General features: G+C 37.4%; 2 protein-coding genes across 2 annotated transcripts; both read left to right on the top strand.

Moving 5' to 3' along the window:
• Nucleotides 1-118: 118 nt before the first annotated feature.
• On the top strand, nt 119-1,223 carry LOC125190150 (light-harvesting complex-like protein 3 isotype 1, chloroplastic). The gene is made up of 3 exons (XM_048087359.2): nt 119-520; nt 600-737; nt 822-1,223. The coding sequence occupies exons 1-3, from the start codon at nt 232-234 to the stop codon at nt 1,055-1,057; spliced, it is 663 nt and encodes a 220-aa protein (XP_047943316.1). The 5' UTR covers nt 119-231; the 3' UTR covers nt 1,058-1,223.
• Nucleotides 1,224-8,206: 6,983 nt separating this feature from the next.
• Nucleotides 8,207-13,098, top strand: LOC125190264 (Mitochondrial import inner membrane translocase subunit Tim17/Tim22/Tim23 family protein). Its single transcript, XM_048087521.2, has 8 exons — nt 8,207-8,708; nt 10,368-10,507; nt 10,715-10,814; nt 10,916-11,014; nt 11,208-11,552; nt 11,767-11,859; nt 11,939-12,145; nt 12,533-13,098. The coding sequence occupies exons 1-8, from the start codon at nt 8,418-8,420 to the stop codon at nt 12,794-12,796; spliced, it is 1,539 nt and encodes a 512-aa protein (XP_047943478.1). The 5' UTR covers nt 8,207-8,417; the 3' UTR covers nt 12,797-13,098.
• Nucleotides 13,099-15,055: the final 1,957 nt, after the last annotated feature.

Genomic DNA, 15,055 nt, shown 5'->3' with positions numbered 1-15,055 from the left:
ATTTAGGGTGAATAATTTTTTTATTTTTTTAATTATAAATTTGCAAGCAAAGTGCATGCACCCATATGAACAGCATGAGGCATGTAGATGCTATAATGCAGCATGTAGCAGAAGATAAGGTATGGCCTCCTCTGCCACTTGTTATCCTCAACACCCACCCATTAATTAAGAAGAAGAGATACATGAGAGACGGAGAAAAACCCACACTATATTTTGTTGGTTAACTAAGTGATGGCATCGATTGGCATAAGTGCTTCCATACAAAGAGCTTGCAGTTCTCAACATGTCACCAAGAGAGTGTCTGGTCATGCGCGAACGAAGGTGGAAGGTCTAAAAATACCAAAAGAACAAGAACACGAAGAGCCTTCATTAGCATTGGTTAATAACAGCAGCAGTAGCAGCAGCTCAGACCAACATTCACAACCAAGATTTCATGACGCGAGATGGAAGAATGGGACGTGGGATCTAAACATGTTTGTGAAGGAGGGGAGAATGGATTGGGAGTCTGTTATTGTTGCAGGTAATGATCTCCAACACTATAATTATCCTTTATATTGATTGATTCTCTAAATAGGGATAGGCATTTTGTGTCTTGATAGAGGCCAGGAGAAGGAAGTTTCTGGAAGTATATCCACAAGCCTCAACAAACAAAGAACCGGTGCTATTCAGGAGCTCCGTTATACCATGGTGGGCTTGGATTCGTCATTCTCACCTCCCTGAGGCTGAGCTGCTCAACGGTAACTTTACCTATATAAATCCCTCTCACATTTCCTATTTGTAGTTTTAGAAGCATTAGATTAGTGATGAATGAGTTGTTGCAGGTCGAGCCGCGATGGTGGGGTTCTTCATGGCGTATGGTGTGGATGGTTTGACAGGGCTGGACATGGTCGGACAGACTGGGAATTTCGTCTGCAAGGCTGCTCTTCTGCTTACTGTGGTTGGAGTGCTCCTTTTTCGAAGAAAAGAAGATATCAGCAATATAAAGAAGCTAGCTGATGAAGCCACATATTATGACAAGCAATGGCAAGCCTCCTGGCAAAATCCTAAAGATTCATAACAGCAATAGCTACTACTGTATTATGTTTCTAGTTCGCATTACATGACATCATAGGAAATATTTGGGTTTCAATCCTTTTATGCAGGTTTGAGGTTTTCTTATCTTTTTATTCAGTTTTTATGTTTTTCAATTTCATTCCAATATTTCTAAGGACTTAAAATTAACAGTTTTAAGGTTTTTTTTATAAAACATGTATAGCTTTAGAGTTTCAAGTGATATTTCACTCTTTTCAATTTTCGACGTTGAAGAAATTAAATTTTATCAAATGACAGGCATAAATATTAACGTGTTTTAGTAAGGCGATATGGCAATTATATTTTTTGCTCCAATTCTAATGGCATCCGTAATGGTTGAGAATTCTTCCGGACGACGCATCGTCCGAGTCCGTCCTCATTTCTACCACTGCAGGTTGACGGACGGGCGGGTAGGATGAAAGTTCGGGCGCGGATGACGCGTTGCCCGATCATCATCCGTCGCCTCATCCGCTCATTGCAGGAGCGCGGACGATGGCGGTCGACAAACGATGGACGCGTTTTCCGTTTTTTTTTCCGGACATTATATATACTCCCTCAATTCACATCACAATCCACTCCTCTACTCTCTTCTCTTCTCTCTATCAAATATGGATCCCAACAATTATTTACAAAAAAGTATTGAGCATTTAACTAAGGCACTTCAATTTAAACGTTGCTTAGCAAAAATGATAATAAACCATTAGAATGGAAAGAAAATAAAGTAAGTAAGAGAATAATGTATATACGACTCTCTTCTATATTAGTTACTCTTTTACTTTACTTTCTCTCGAATCTAACTATTTATTAGTATCATCTTTGTAAAACAACGGCCGAAAAGAAACGTCTCACTTGTAGTGGGACAGAATGAGTATTTACTTTGTCCCTCCGTACTAGAGTCGTATTTTTTTGGGTTGTCTTAATCTATTTGGTCATTTATTTTTTTTGGCAAAAAATAATACATTCTCTCTCTTATTTTACTCTCTTTTACTTTATTTTCTCTTTCTCTCTCTACATTTTTTCTTTCTACTTCATTCTCTCTTTATTTAAATCACTTAAAACATTTTTTTATAAAATTCTATGCAAAAAAATAACACCTTACTACCAAGGACTAGTAAATTATAAAGAAATAAAGTAGAGACAATAAAGTAAAAGAAATAAAAGGTTGTTGGAGAGAAAAAAGGTTGTTGGGTGTTTAAAATTAGGAGAGATGGATAAAATAAGAAAGGAAAAAGATAATTGAGTACTTTAAGTATTTCCTAAATAAGAAATGGGTCATCTTGGTTAGTAAACTAAGCCATTCACAATGGTGGCCGATCGCGAGGGCCATGTGAGCGGCCACCCCATCGGCAATCACCTATTGTGGAGCGGGAGCCAATCTCCAATCTTCATCGCCTCCCCCCCCCCCCAAGCCGATTCATCGGTTGAGGCGATTTCATTTTTATCCTTTTATATACACCCCATTCCCCACAAATTATTCACATTCATCCAGCTTCATTTTATCTCACTCTACAATTTATTTCTCTCTAGTCATATTGTTTTCTATATTTTTAGTTTGTTTTTTTCTGTACTTTTTTTTATATGTAGGATATTTTCTTTTTAATGAAATTTGTTTTTTATTGAGTTGTCTTTAATTATTTTTCTTGTATTTTATGTGGTTTTATGTCACACTAACAATTACTCCCTCCGTCCCAAAAAATATGCACTTTGAGTTCGACACATGTTTTAATGCAAAATTGGTAAAGTAAGAGAGAGAGTGGGTCCCACCTCATTAAAGAGAAAAGAGTTTTCAAAATTAGAAATTGCATATTCTTGAAAGACTAAAAATGAAAGATTGCATATTCTTGTGGGATGGATGGAGTAAAAGTGCAAAATATAAAATAGTGATGTCTGGAAATAAGATGGGTTCTGAAATATGCTCAGGGATGGGCTCCTATTGCAGGGAGATAGGCTCTGAAATGAATGGGCTCCTATTGCAGTGAGATAGGCTTTCAAATGAGCTGCTGACGTGGCAGAAGGAAATGAAGATAGACTTTGAGATGAGCTTTGAATTTAAGGCCACCATTGTGAATGTCCTAATAGGCCCATATAAAGTTATACTGCCTGAAATTGAATCACGAGGCAGAGTTCCGAATGCCGTGGAGTCTGGGGGCTATTGGGAGGAGAATTCCGGCAGTTTCCTTGGGGACTGCGGTGGCTCGACCCCTCTTCTCTCCACCATTGCTTCTTATCAAAAGATTGGTAACCAAATCCATTTTGTAATAAAAAAACTTGAAATTATTAGTATCATCTTCAATTTTAAAAATTTAGATTAGGATGCATTATTTTCCATAAAAATCAGTTTTACGATACATTATATTTTAAGAAAAACTATATTCCCACGAAAATTAATTCAAAAAAAGGTGACTATGACTGTTTTTAGGGATGTCAATTCAACCCGAAACCCGTGGGCCGGCCCGAACAATCCGATAATATGAGCGGGTTAGGGCTGTAATTTTATTACCCGAATACAAAACAGGTTAAACGGGTTGCGGGTCGGCCCGATGGGTTGTGAGTTTTAATTATAAAATACTAAGTTTTAAGGGGTTTTAATATTTTTGAATCCTTGAAAGGTAGGTGTGTTCATAGTGTGTTCAGAAGGAAATAACAGGCTCCCTAGGTCCAGCAAATCCACTAGATCACGCAGTCTAGGAACTCGTTGTCGCAGGAAATCCTGGTCGTCGGACACACAGAGCACTTCTTTCAAAACCCTCAACCACTTTACTAAACCTAGTATAGGGAAGTAGGGATCGATCCCACAGAGAAGGATGCGTAATACTCATGTTCAAGGATTTGGATTTGTTTTTGGTGTTGGCTGCTGCCACGCATTTTTTCTTGGGTTGAGGAAAACAATATTAAACTTGACTTGAGAATCTTAAAACTCCTAAGCTAATAGCTAGACCTAGGCGAAATAATAAGAGAACGTTGCGAGAAAATTAACTGCTCGATCACCAGATCTAAGAAAACTACTCCAATTACCTAGACCTAGGAAATAAACTGACTGTGGGACCATGACTGAAAAAGCAGAGTACGTACGAAAAGCTGGCAGAATAACTAACTCTAGTACTAACTAACAGCGACATCATCTTCTACAACCAAATTGCGTAAAAACTCATAAGAAAATCTACATGAACGAAATCAGAGCAGAGCAAGCTAAATCTAAATCAAATTTATGCATAACAACGAAGAACTAAACAGATCTGTAGACGCTAGACGAAGTAAAGCATAAAACAAGAAGAAAACTCAAATCCATCTAACAACTTCCTTTTCTCACTTCGGATCCAACCTCAGACGCTAAATCCACTCCGAATCCAAGCATCCAACACAAACTCCAACCAACAGAAACACTTCATCGCTTCAGATTTGAACAACAACCTCCAATCAGTCAATAAACCACAGATCTATCATCGAATTCCCATATCAAACACCACAACATCAAAATAAACAGAGATCGACATAATACTTTTTGAAATAAACTTCCAGCAGCGAGATCTACGTAAATCAACTCAAAATATCACAACTAAACACAAATCAACAAAGCGAAAAGATAACTAGTATCATCAACAGCCAAGTCGACTCCCAAAAGTGAAGTTCGATCGCAAAAGTGCAAAACAAACGGAATTAAAAGAGATTGTATCTTCGTCCACACGCAGACGGTGTTGCAACTGCGAAACTTCTAAAGAAAATAACCCTTCGTACCCGACTACCCCAGATCTCCCATTCCCAAGTGTGTGTATGTGTGTGAGCTAAAAGAGGGAAAAAGTGATATGATGTGCGTTGCATGCTCTTCTATATATAGGCGTTGGAGTGGGGCCCAGCGAGGTATAGATAGACTTTGTTGCCCTCAGCTATTGACTCCCTCTGTCACGCCTTCTTTTCTTTTAAATCCTGCTCACTTCACTTCATTCCTTCGCTAGACCATCTCCTTCAGCGTTTCCTCGATCTAGCAATTTTTCTTCACACACCTGGCTTAGGAAACGTGTTAGACCCAACAAATTATAACGCTTTTCACCATATAATCGATGCATGAAATTAGCCTTATCAATCATCAATCTTCATTCTACACAATCATTAGTCTTATTTAATCTTCATTCTACATTTTTCCACTCGATCCCACAATATCAGCTTTCAAGTTTCATCTCAACTCATTATTGCACCATCTCATCATCTGCCACTAGTGTCTTACCACCATCAAAGTCAATCAAGAAAAAATTAAGAATGAACCCATCAAAATCTTAATATATTTATCATTTTAATAATGATTCATGTAAGATATGATTTTTAATTTTCATAAAGAATTAGTTACGAACAATATCATAATAATGGCACGAACACAAGCTTTAACTTATATTGTAGTTGATCGAGATGAAAGGCTTCTTTTCAAGTATTATTGAAGAAAACTATGAATAATTGAAGATTTTATATGATTCTAAACTAAAAAGAAAAAAAATATCTAAAATTTAAAATCATTTTATAGAAGAAAATTTTGATACAAGAGATTATATTGAAAGCTTTTAGGCCCGAATAGCCCGATGGGTTAGCCCAAAACCCGACGGGTTAGGGTTGAAAATTTATGATCCGAAAAATCCATAACCCGAATGGCTCGCACCCAAATAGCCCGACGACCCGAGTGGGCTGATCCGAACCCGAACGAGTTAGCCCGATTGACATCCCTATCTATTTTCATGTAAACAACGATTATTTCTAAAGTATTAATTTCCTTATCGTATTAATTTACACTATTTAGTCAGACCAAAGTATTAATTTCTATTTAAAAATTTATTATCGTACATAACAGTAGAATCATATGCCAATAAAATTTGTCATCCTATTAAATATGACTTATTTTGAGTGTCCCATTAAACTTGACATTAATTCATTTTCTAGTAAAAAATTATTACTATTCACTCCTTCCACCATCAGGAGTCTCATTCCTTGACAGCAGAGTTTTAAGAAATGTTAAGAAAAGTGAGTGAAAAAAAAGTTAATGGAATATGAGTCATATTTGTATATATTAATTTTAAATGAAATGTGAGTGAAATGTGTTAGTGGATATGAGATCCTATTACCATTTATGGTAAAAGTGAACCGAGACTCCTATTTGCGGACAGACTAAAATGGAAAAACATAACTCCTATTCGCAGACGAAGGGAGTATCTCTTTAACTTATTATTTTCACTTATATTTTACTAATACTATTTCTTTTTCTTTATATTTTATTTTATCTTCAACTTTATTTTTTTACTGTACTAACTTATGCATTTCTTTTTACATGATGGAGTAAGAAGTAATACTCATTCCTTCCAATTAATTTGAGTATTTTTTTTAATAAAAAAATAAAATATCTAATTATTCTTACTTACTTTATTTTACCACCTACTTTATTTTCTTTATCTTTTCTATTTTATTCATATTTATTAATTTCTTTGTATAAAAATTTTGGAATCAACTTAATTGGGACATAGATAGTAAGAATGTCCATAGTGGGGGGCCGGGCGAGGGGAGCCCGGGGGGGGGGGGGGGGGATTCTGCGGCGGCGGCCCCCGGGGGGGATTCTGCGGCGGCGGCGGCGTTTAAATTTTTAATTTTTTGTTCTTAAATATTTTCTATAAATACACCTAATTCTCTCATTTGTATTCCAATCCAATTAAAATATACCAACAATTGATTAAATAATGTGATTTGTGGTTGTGACATGACTGTTAGAGTGCCCACAATAGGGAGGCTGCAGCAGCCGCAACGTCCTTGGCGGCACCGCGACTCCCTATTACTGTGGAAATGGGCGGGCGCGGCGAGGGGGGTGGATGGCCATGCGCCACGTTGGCGGCGAGACAGCGGCGGTGGGACCGGCGCCGCGACGCCCTATTGCACGGCGTCAGAAATAAATTTATTTTTTTACTTTTTGGTTTTTTTCTTTATAAATACACCATATTTCATTCTTTTCACCTCACACACATCTACACCCTTTTTTCAACTCTCTATATTTTTGTTGTCTCAATATGCAAGGTGGAGATAGTGATTTCCCTGGCACCAGAGAGTCAGGATACGACAACTATCTTCCTTCCCAGCCGTGGATATCGAGTCCCACTCCCCCTCCATCCCAGACGCGGTGGATTCCGATGATGCCACCGAGTAGGCGGTGGCGGTTTTATTTTGTGTTTTTATAAAATTTTTGTTGTATAATTTTTGCGTGTCTATAATACAACGAATTGGTTTAAATTTTATTTCTAATTAAATTTTAGTAATTTTTTTTTAAAATTATTTTTAGTCCAATAATTTCTATTCTAATTGAATAAAAATATACCAACAATTGATAAAATAATGTGATTTGTGGCTGTAGCGTGTTCACTATTGGGCTGGATAAGTTTTTGTGCGCCTTGGACGCCTTCGTGACTGTGCCACATTATTTTTTTTAGCTGTAGACAAATTGCTGTAAATGGCTTTGGTTGTGGGTTCGGACAACTCTTAAGTATTACTCTCTCCGTCCCACTTTAGGAGTCCCGGTTGAATTTGGTACGGGTATTAAGAAATGTAAAGGAAAGTTGGTGAAAAAAGATAGTGGAATGTGGGTCATACTCCCTCCGTTTCTTCATAGTTGAGGCGGAACTTTTCGGCACGGAGTTTTAGAAATGAATGTTGGGTGTGTTAAATAAATAGATATAAAAGTAAGAGAGAGGAAAAGGTAGAGCGAATAAAGTATAAAGTGAATAAAGTAGAGAGAATAAAGTAAGAGAGAGTAAAGTAAGAAAGAGGAAAAAGTTACCATATAAAGAAACGACTCAACTATGAAGAAACTTTCCGAAATGGTAAAATGTCTCAACTATGAAGAAACGGATGAAGTACTATTTTATATTAATTTTATAATAAAATGTGAGTGGAAAAATGTTAGTGGAATGTGAGGCCTAATAACATTTATGGAATATTCCAGCCGGGCTCCTAAAGTGGGACATCCAAAAATGGTAAATCGAGACTTCTAAAGTGGGACGGAGGGGAGGGGTATGAAATTGATAATAGAGCGACAGAAAAGCGACGTCGTTTGGATTTCGAAGTCGTACACGCGGACCAATACTGTGTATTGGTGGTATCGCCTTCCCTTCACAACAAATCAACCCGACCCGATTACAGAAATGGCCCGATGATGAGAATCCATGACGCCATTTCTGCGGCAGTGGCAGTGGCAGAATTTTATAATCAATTAACTCACTCACAATAGAATTTAATAATTCTCCATTTGCAATTGCGCACGCAAATCGAAAACAATAAAAAAGGCTACAGTCGTAGATGCTGAAACCGCCCTATCCTGCCCCAAAATGCGCACCTCCAAGCCGCCGCAGCAGCCCGACGAAGCCGAGCGCCGGCTGCGGGATGCGGAGCGCCTGCTGAAGGAAGCACTCCAGGAGATACAGCACGGCCAGCGGGGCCCACCGGGCGATCTCCACCCCCCCTGCGATCACGCCGACGAGTCCTGCGTCGCGCATGCCGTCGGCAACCTGTGCCAGACCTTCCTGCTCTCTTACGGGATTCGCGTCGGTATCGGGATTCTCCTCCGCGCCTTCAAGCTCGCTCGCCTCAAGTCCTATTCCTCTCTCCTTGATATCAAGGTAGTATTTGAATTTCAGATCACGACTGATTTTGTGGTTGGATTATGCGGGGGGTTGCTATGGAATTAAATTATTTTATCTAGGTAGTTTGGGGGAATTGGTGCGATCGCTATTCAGTTTCATTTATTCATCGATGAATTTTTGAAGGTTTCCAAGTTCACTGCTGGAACTGCAGCTATATTAGAATGAAAAAGATTCAGTAGAATACATGTTATATCAGGATGATTGGAAAATTGATGAGAATTTCGAAAAGCCTACGGGGTAGAATTATATAGCAAGGAAAATGCTTTTGATGCGTATCATCACTCTATGGGTCTTTTGATGGATGGGGATTTTTTTAGTAGTGATCCGGTTACTTTATGCTTTAGTTCGTTTGATGTCTATCTTGCTGAGCCTCGTTATAGCTGGCAAAATATATAGTCCTAGAAGTTCTAGCAGTTTGTCTTTCAGAATTACAAAGTTTGAACTATCGTTCCCTTAATTTCAATATTCACTGCAGCAACTTCTTGTTTTCTTGTCTTGATTTCCTGTTGGTTAGGGTGTTCTAGTTCAAACACTACCCAATTCATATTCAGTACAATCTAACTCAACATGTGCATGTCATGCTTAAGGATTAATTTCTTTTATGTTTCCTAATCCGTACATGTATTTTGTAACTAAAGATATGTTAGAGATATCTGATACCCATGAAATAATCGTGGCAATTTAATGTTACTACTTCAATCTTTTCTCTGTGGTCTAAGTGGACTTAGAGACAGATAAGAGTGGAAGTCAGGCTTTTGATGTTTACTTTCTTGACATAACAAAAGGTCGAGCATAATCATACCATTTTATTTGGCTAATAGCTGGTTCAGCTGATTTCACCTTTGTATGATCTATCTCTTCACTTCTTTATTTTGTTATTATTTACTTATAGCCTATAGTTTGTAATAGTCTAGTCAAACTATGTCAATTGGTTCAAGTTGGATTGCTCATGTTTTTAATGGATAAAGCCTTCCAATGTGGATTGGATATGTTGTGGTCAAGTAAAGTACCATTAGCTAGTAGTATATACTTTACCAGCAAATGGTAGTTTGATAGGGATTTCGGGAGATGAATTTTGGAGACTATATCCAATCCACGTTGGAAGGCTTTATCCATTAAAAACATGAGAACAGGGATAGGGATCTTGGAGATGGATTTGAAACGATAATATCTATTAATTTGTATTTTTGGTGTCTTGGATCTGTCACTATTTCTCCTCTCCTCACTTGCTCCCACTTTGATGTTTCGAACTTCTAAGCCTGATAAATGTTGTTCATACTGTGCTATCATCTTTTTCTTTCTCATACAATTGTTTTTATTTATTTTCCAAGTTAAGCATTTGTGTTCCTCTTATGATTACAAATGAGTTAAAAAGATAGTAAAACATGGTTAACAATTCTTACAATTTTAGATGATTACACACATGTACTCACCCCTCTTAAGAAATGCTACGCAACTTCTAGATAGTATGTTAAGAAAAACAGCAAATAGTCTTGTTATTGATGACCAACCTTGGCCCCTGCCCCTGATCCTCTTTACTTTGGTCTGTATGCATGTTTGATGGAATCCATTATTAGTAAAATTTCTGATTCAAGAGTTTATTAATTTTTTATTCAACCATGAATATAATTGCAGCAACTCGTATCAGAGAAAGACCTTATAGTGAGAGAAGAAGCATGTCGAATCGGCTTGCTTTTTGGGGGATTCACCGGCTCCTACCATGCTTTGAGGTGTTTGCTCAGAAAGACGAGGAAGAAGGAAACACCATTAAATGCGTAAGTTAATAAAAAATCATTCAGTCTTTTTTTAATGTTTCATAAGTTTTGCTTGTCATGATCTGATGTGGTCCATCAACAGTGTTCCTGTTATACTTGAATTGATTTCAAGTATAAGTCTGCTACATCATTATTCAGATTGGTTTTTTACTGCATGACTTATCCAATTCCATTTAGATGACTTTGTTAAAGGTGATGATGGAACAGAATTTTAGCAGGTGCAGTATCTGGTTTGTCTATTCTAGCATTAGATGATTCCAGCAGAAGGCGCACACTTGCTTTATATCTTTTGGCTAGGCTTGCTCAGGTACAAGTACCCTGTATCTCATTTCCCAGTTTTGGCCTAATGTATGAGGTCCTATTACTTCTATTTCCATCCACTCTAATTTATTTTAATTGTTTGAACAGTGTGCCTATAACTCGGCTAAATCTAAAAACAAATTCCACTTATGGGGAAGTCATTGGAACCATGGGGACACTCTACTCTTTGCAATAGCTTGTGCGCAGGTAATTTACAGACCACACATCTGACTTACTGCTTCTTTGTGTGTGCGTTGAGCATTACATAATTGTCTCACATGCAGTCTTTGGACAGAGATTATTCCTAAGACATGGAACTGGTAGTTTATGAACTTCGTAAAGGATTGCTTTTAGTTGCTTTACTAATATTGTATTTCCTCTAATTATAAGAGCTTCTCAGGTTATGTACTCCTTTGTTATGCGCCCTGAGAGCTTGCCAAAATCATATCAAGATTTCATTCAGAAAACAGGCCCTGTTGCAGCTCCAGTATACAAGGCTGTAAGGGAGTGCTGTAGAGGCTCCCCAGTAGACGTTGCATCACTAGCTGCTTACCTGTCTGGCAGGACATCCAGTGATGTGAAGTTGGATAAGTTTCCTGAACTTATTCCTTGCTCGGTCATTCATCCTGATACAAAATCATGCTTAGTTCACAATGCGAATGCTGCAAAGGCTACTTTTAGGAAAACATTTCCCTTGTATTTCTCTTTGACATTTGTCCCGTTTGTTGTTCTGCGTCTGCAAAAGGTACTTCTATAAGTTATTTGATGATTTTACTTCTGCAACCCTCTTAATTACATTGTTTTAATAAATTAAGCATTACTGAAGTGTGAAGTGATCAATGTAGCAAAGGACTTGCAAGATTCAGCAACAGTTCACAGAATAATTTTTTTTACTTCATACAGTTGAGTGAAGTTTTAGGTTGGTTAATATATATTTTATCGTTATTTTCATCCCCCAGTTCATGGATGCTCCAGTTCGTACCTGCCGGACTGCTGTTACAAATGCTGTTCGTTCAACTTCATTCTTGTCCGCCTTTGTTGGTATCTTTCAGGTGGTTCTTTTTCTGGCTAAGTTTATAAGCTCTTACATCCAATCATAATTGTACTGATTTAATCTCCTGTGCAAAAAAGGGAGTAATATGTTTGCATAGAAAAGTGGCATTGAAGGACCACAAGTTAGTTTATTGGCTTGCTGGAGGGCTATCCGCCCTGTCTGTATTATTGGAGAAGAAAGCTAGACGTGGGGAACTAGCCTTGTACGTTCTTCCAAGAGCTGGAGAATCATTGTGGTACATTTTGGTGAATCGTCGTTTGCTTCCAGATATCAAGAATGCTGAGGTAATTTTAATGTTCCTTACGTGGAGTATGACGTACACTGTTGCACCATCACTATCTCTTACCTTAATCTTCTTGCATTATATATTGCCAAGTACTAGGTGCTGCACTGCAGAGCTTCTACTTGAAATATACTCAGCTTTTAGGGTTTTCAGAGAAATAATGACTTGTCACATAATATGTGCGAATTTATCTTACAGAACTAATTTTAGTTAAGAGAATTATGCCTAGACTAGATTACCATTTGAGCCCTTACTAATGCCTCCATGTTTGTCGTTATGCACTGTATCCTAGGTGAAATATTGTCAAATGACTACTGTAGTGCACTTCCAAGTCCAAAATCAAGAGTTTTGCATTCAAATATACTTAATCTGTATCTCAACTTTGCAGGTGGCTTTGTTCTGCGCATGTATGGGTGGAATAATGTATTACCTGGAGCAAGAACCAGATACGATGGCTCCTTTCCTGAGGGGGCTGATTCGTCGATTCCTTGCCAGCAGGATTAGCAATCCCGGGCCTCCAGCAGGCCGAAGCGCGTCTTACTCATATCTACAAACTCTGGATGCTATGAAAAAGCCAGACGGGCTTGAGAACCAAGAGAATGGAACCACATCTTCTGAAAAGTACAATCTGGAGTCAATTCCCGGACTCTGAGCTTGTTTTTGTCCGCTGATGAGGAGAGAGACGGCTATTCCTTGCTGGAATTCAACTCAAATTTGTTTTTGGGCAGCTGGGTTCTGTCCAATCCAAGAAGATGGTTGGTTATTTTGGTCTTACTCATGAGAAAAATGAGAAAAATTGTTAGTTTGGTTGGTGTGCTTGATTTGTGGAGTTGAATCATTGTTATTCTGATAGTGAAAGTTGAGAGCTAAATTGTGGAGGGCATGTGCTATGTAAATAATTGCAACTCGTATATCTTGTTATTAGAGAATGAAATGGCTAAAAATCATAATAAAGTGTGCCATCTAATATGGAACGGAGGGAATACATATTATATAAAAGAATAAGGGTGTGTTATATTGCTAACTCACTCCTAAATTGTTAACTACAACTAAAGGATAGCCATTAGATTTTAGATTTTTAAATTAAAGGTGAAGATTATTCAAGGGTTATTACTATCATTCAACCCTGGAGTATTATTATGCACAAAAAATATGAATAGGGATATTAATGTCAATTAACTACAAAATTAGTTATAACTAACTTTTAAAAGAAATCTCAAAACTTTAAATTCATATAACATACATCAAATTACAGATAATTTTATAAGGATTCCAACGATATCCTACATGCATATGTTCCGTCGTCAAACCACACGTTTTCTAAAATCCTATGACCTTAAATTAGTTGTAGTTAGGAATTAAATGATGAGTTAACAATTGATCACTCCCCTAAAAGAATATATATATATATATATATATATATATAGGGATGTATTCATATACTTTTCCCATCTTTTGTGCTTTTTCCTTTTTAATCTCCCCCATCCATTATTAAGATCTAAAGGCTGAAATTAGTTTCTGATTTAATCATTTTTATTCATTAAAAAATTATAGAAGGGCGTTTAGGGGATATGCATTGACGTCGGTTATGGTAAGTCCATGATTCTCTCCCTCACAATATCTTGCAGCGGTTTTTTTCATTCATAGTACAGAATTGTCTCTTCTCTTTCATCGTTCTCCATTCTCCATTCTCTTTCATCTTGCAGCGATTAATCTTTCATCGTTCTTCATTCTCGAAAATTCTGGTCTTAACAAATAGTGCGATCGTGCGAAACTTGTAGAATTATTTTTTGGAGAGTTCCGGGAAGATTATCTTTACTACAATGGAAGAAGGTGGTTCTTCAACAATGGACGAAGCTTATGATTCAACTATGGAAGAAGGTAAATTTGTCGAAAAGTATTTGATTATTGTATCAACGTTTCATTAATTTCCATATCACACATATTAACGCAACCCTTTTTGATTTTCTGTATCTGTTAATTGGTACTAGTTTCATAATTGACGTTAACAATGGAAGAAGGTTTATGTAACTTGAAACTATCCAGTAGGCTTTACCGGTAATTGGTGGATGTGGTTTAGGGTTTAGTGTTTATTTTATTTTCTCGGCTGCTGTGTTATGATGTACGAATAGTAGTCTTTTCTGGATTGGAGCAGCCTCGTATCGTGCCATATTATCGAATTCGTGTTGTTCAACAATGGAAGAAGTTAGTCCAGTAGGCTTTAGCAGTAATTGGTGGATGTGGTTTAGTATTTTGCTTAGGCGACAAGTCTCATGTATTAGGGTTTAGTGTTTATTTTTTTTTCTCGCCTCTGCTGTGTTGTAATTTTGGATTTATATAATGTACGAATAACAGTGTATAATGCATTCTTTCTTATATGTAATGTATGGTTGATATCATATAATGAAAATAAATTCTGATATGCTTTTATTTATGTATAGTGTTTGTTATACTGTTTCAAATCAAGGGATATCGCTTTTCTACGGTTTTATTCGACGGTTTGAGACGGACATTGACGTGCTTCGTGCATTCGTAGGTGGTTTGGAAGAACTTGTTAATTCTCTTCAAGCTGGAACTCCTCCAACGTCGGCCTTTGAAAAGAGGCGCATGATTGAAGAGTTTTATGGAATGCCAAGGCCTGAAGTAGTAGAGGTCCATCCTCCGGATGTTGTAAAGACCAAGGGTCATGCTAGCAGCTCCGCGAGCCAACTGATTTCAAAGAGAGAAAAGGCTGTAAAGGAGGCTAGTAGGCCTCTTAGACGTTGTAAGGTGTGCGATGAGTTGGGACATCACGACTCTAGAAACTGTCCAATGCTTAAAGAGATGACGAAGGAGAAAGAGTTTAGTAAAGGCAAAAGGAAAGCTTGATGTGTTTTGTACCTAAAAAATTAGTTTTCGTCTTGTATTCAGT

Source organism: Salvia hispanica, chromosome 5 (genome assembly GCF_029641045.1).
Source record: "Salvia hispanica isolate PSC_SH4W2 chromosome 5, Shi_PSC_v1, whole genome shotgun sequence".
Lineage (NCBI taxonomy): Eukaryota > Viridiplantae > Streptophyta > Magnoliopsida > Lamiales > Lamiaceae > Salvia > Salvia hispanica.
This window is presented reverse-complemented; position numbering and strand designations above follow the sequence as displayed.

Bases quoted from the DNA above. Each gene is read 5' to 3' on its own strand.
- LOC125190150 (XM_048087359.2), top strand. From the start codon at position 232: ATGGCATCGATTGGCATAAGTGCTTCCATACAAAGAGCTTGCAGTTCT. The intron at 521-599 runs GTAATGATCTCC...GTGTCTTGATAG, and splicing joins GGAGTCTGTTATTGTTGCAG to AGGCCAGGAGAAGGAAGTTT. The intron at 738-821 runs GTAACTTTACCT...GAGTTGTTGCAG, and splicing joins TGAGGCTGAGCTGCTCAACG to GTCGAGCCGCGATGGTGGGG.
- LOC125190264 (XM_048087521.2), top strand. From the start codon at position 8,418: ATGCGCACCTCCAAGCCGCCGCAGCAGCCCGACGAAGCCGAGCGCCGG. The intron at 8,709-10,367 runs GTAGTATTTGAA...ATATAATTGCAG, and splicing joins CCTCTCTCCTTGATATCAAG to CAACTCGTATCAGAGAAAGA. The intron at 11,553-11,766 runs GTACTTCTATAA...TTCATCCCCCAG, and splicing joins TTGTTCTGCGTCTGCAAAAG to TTCATGGATGCTCCAGTTCG.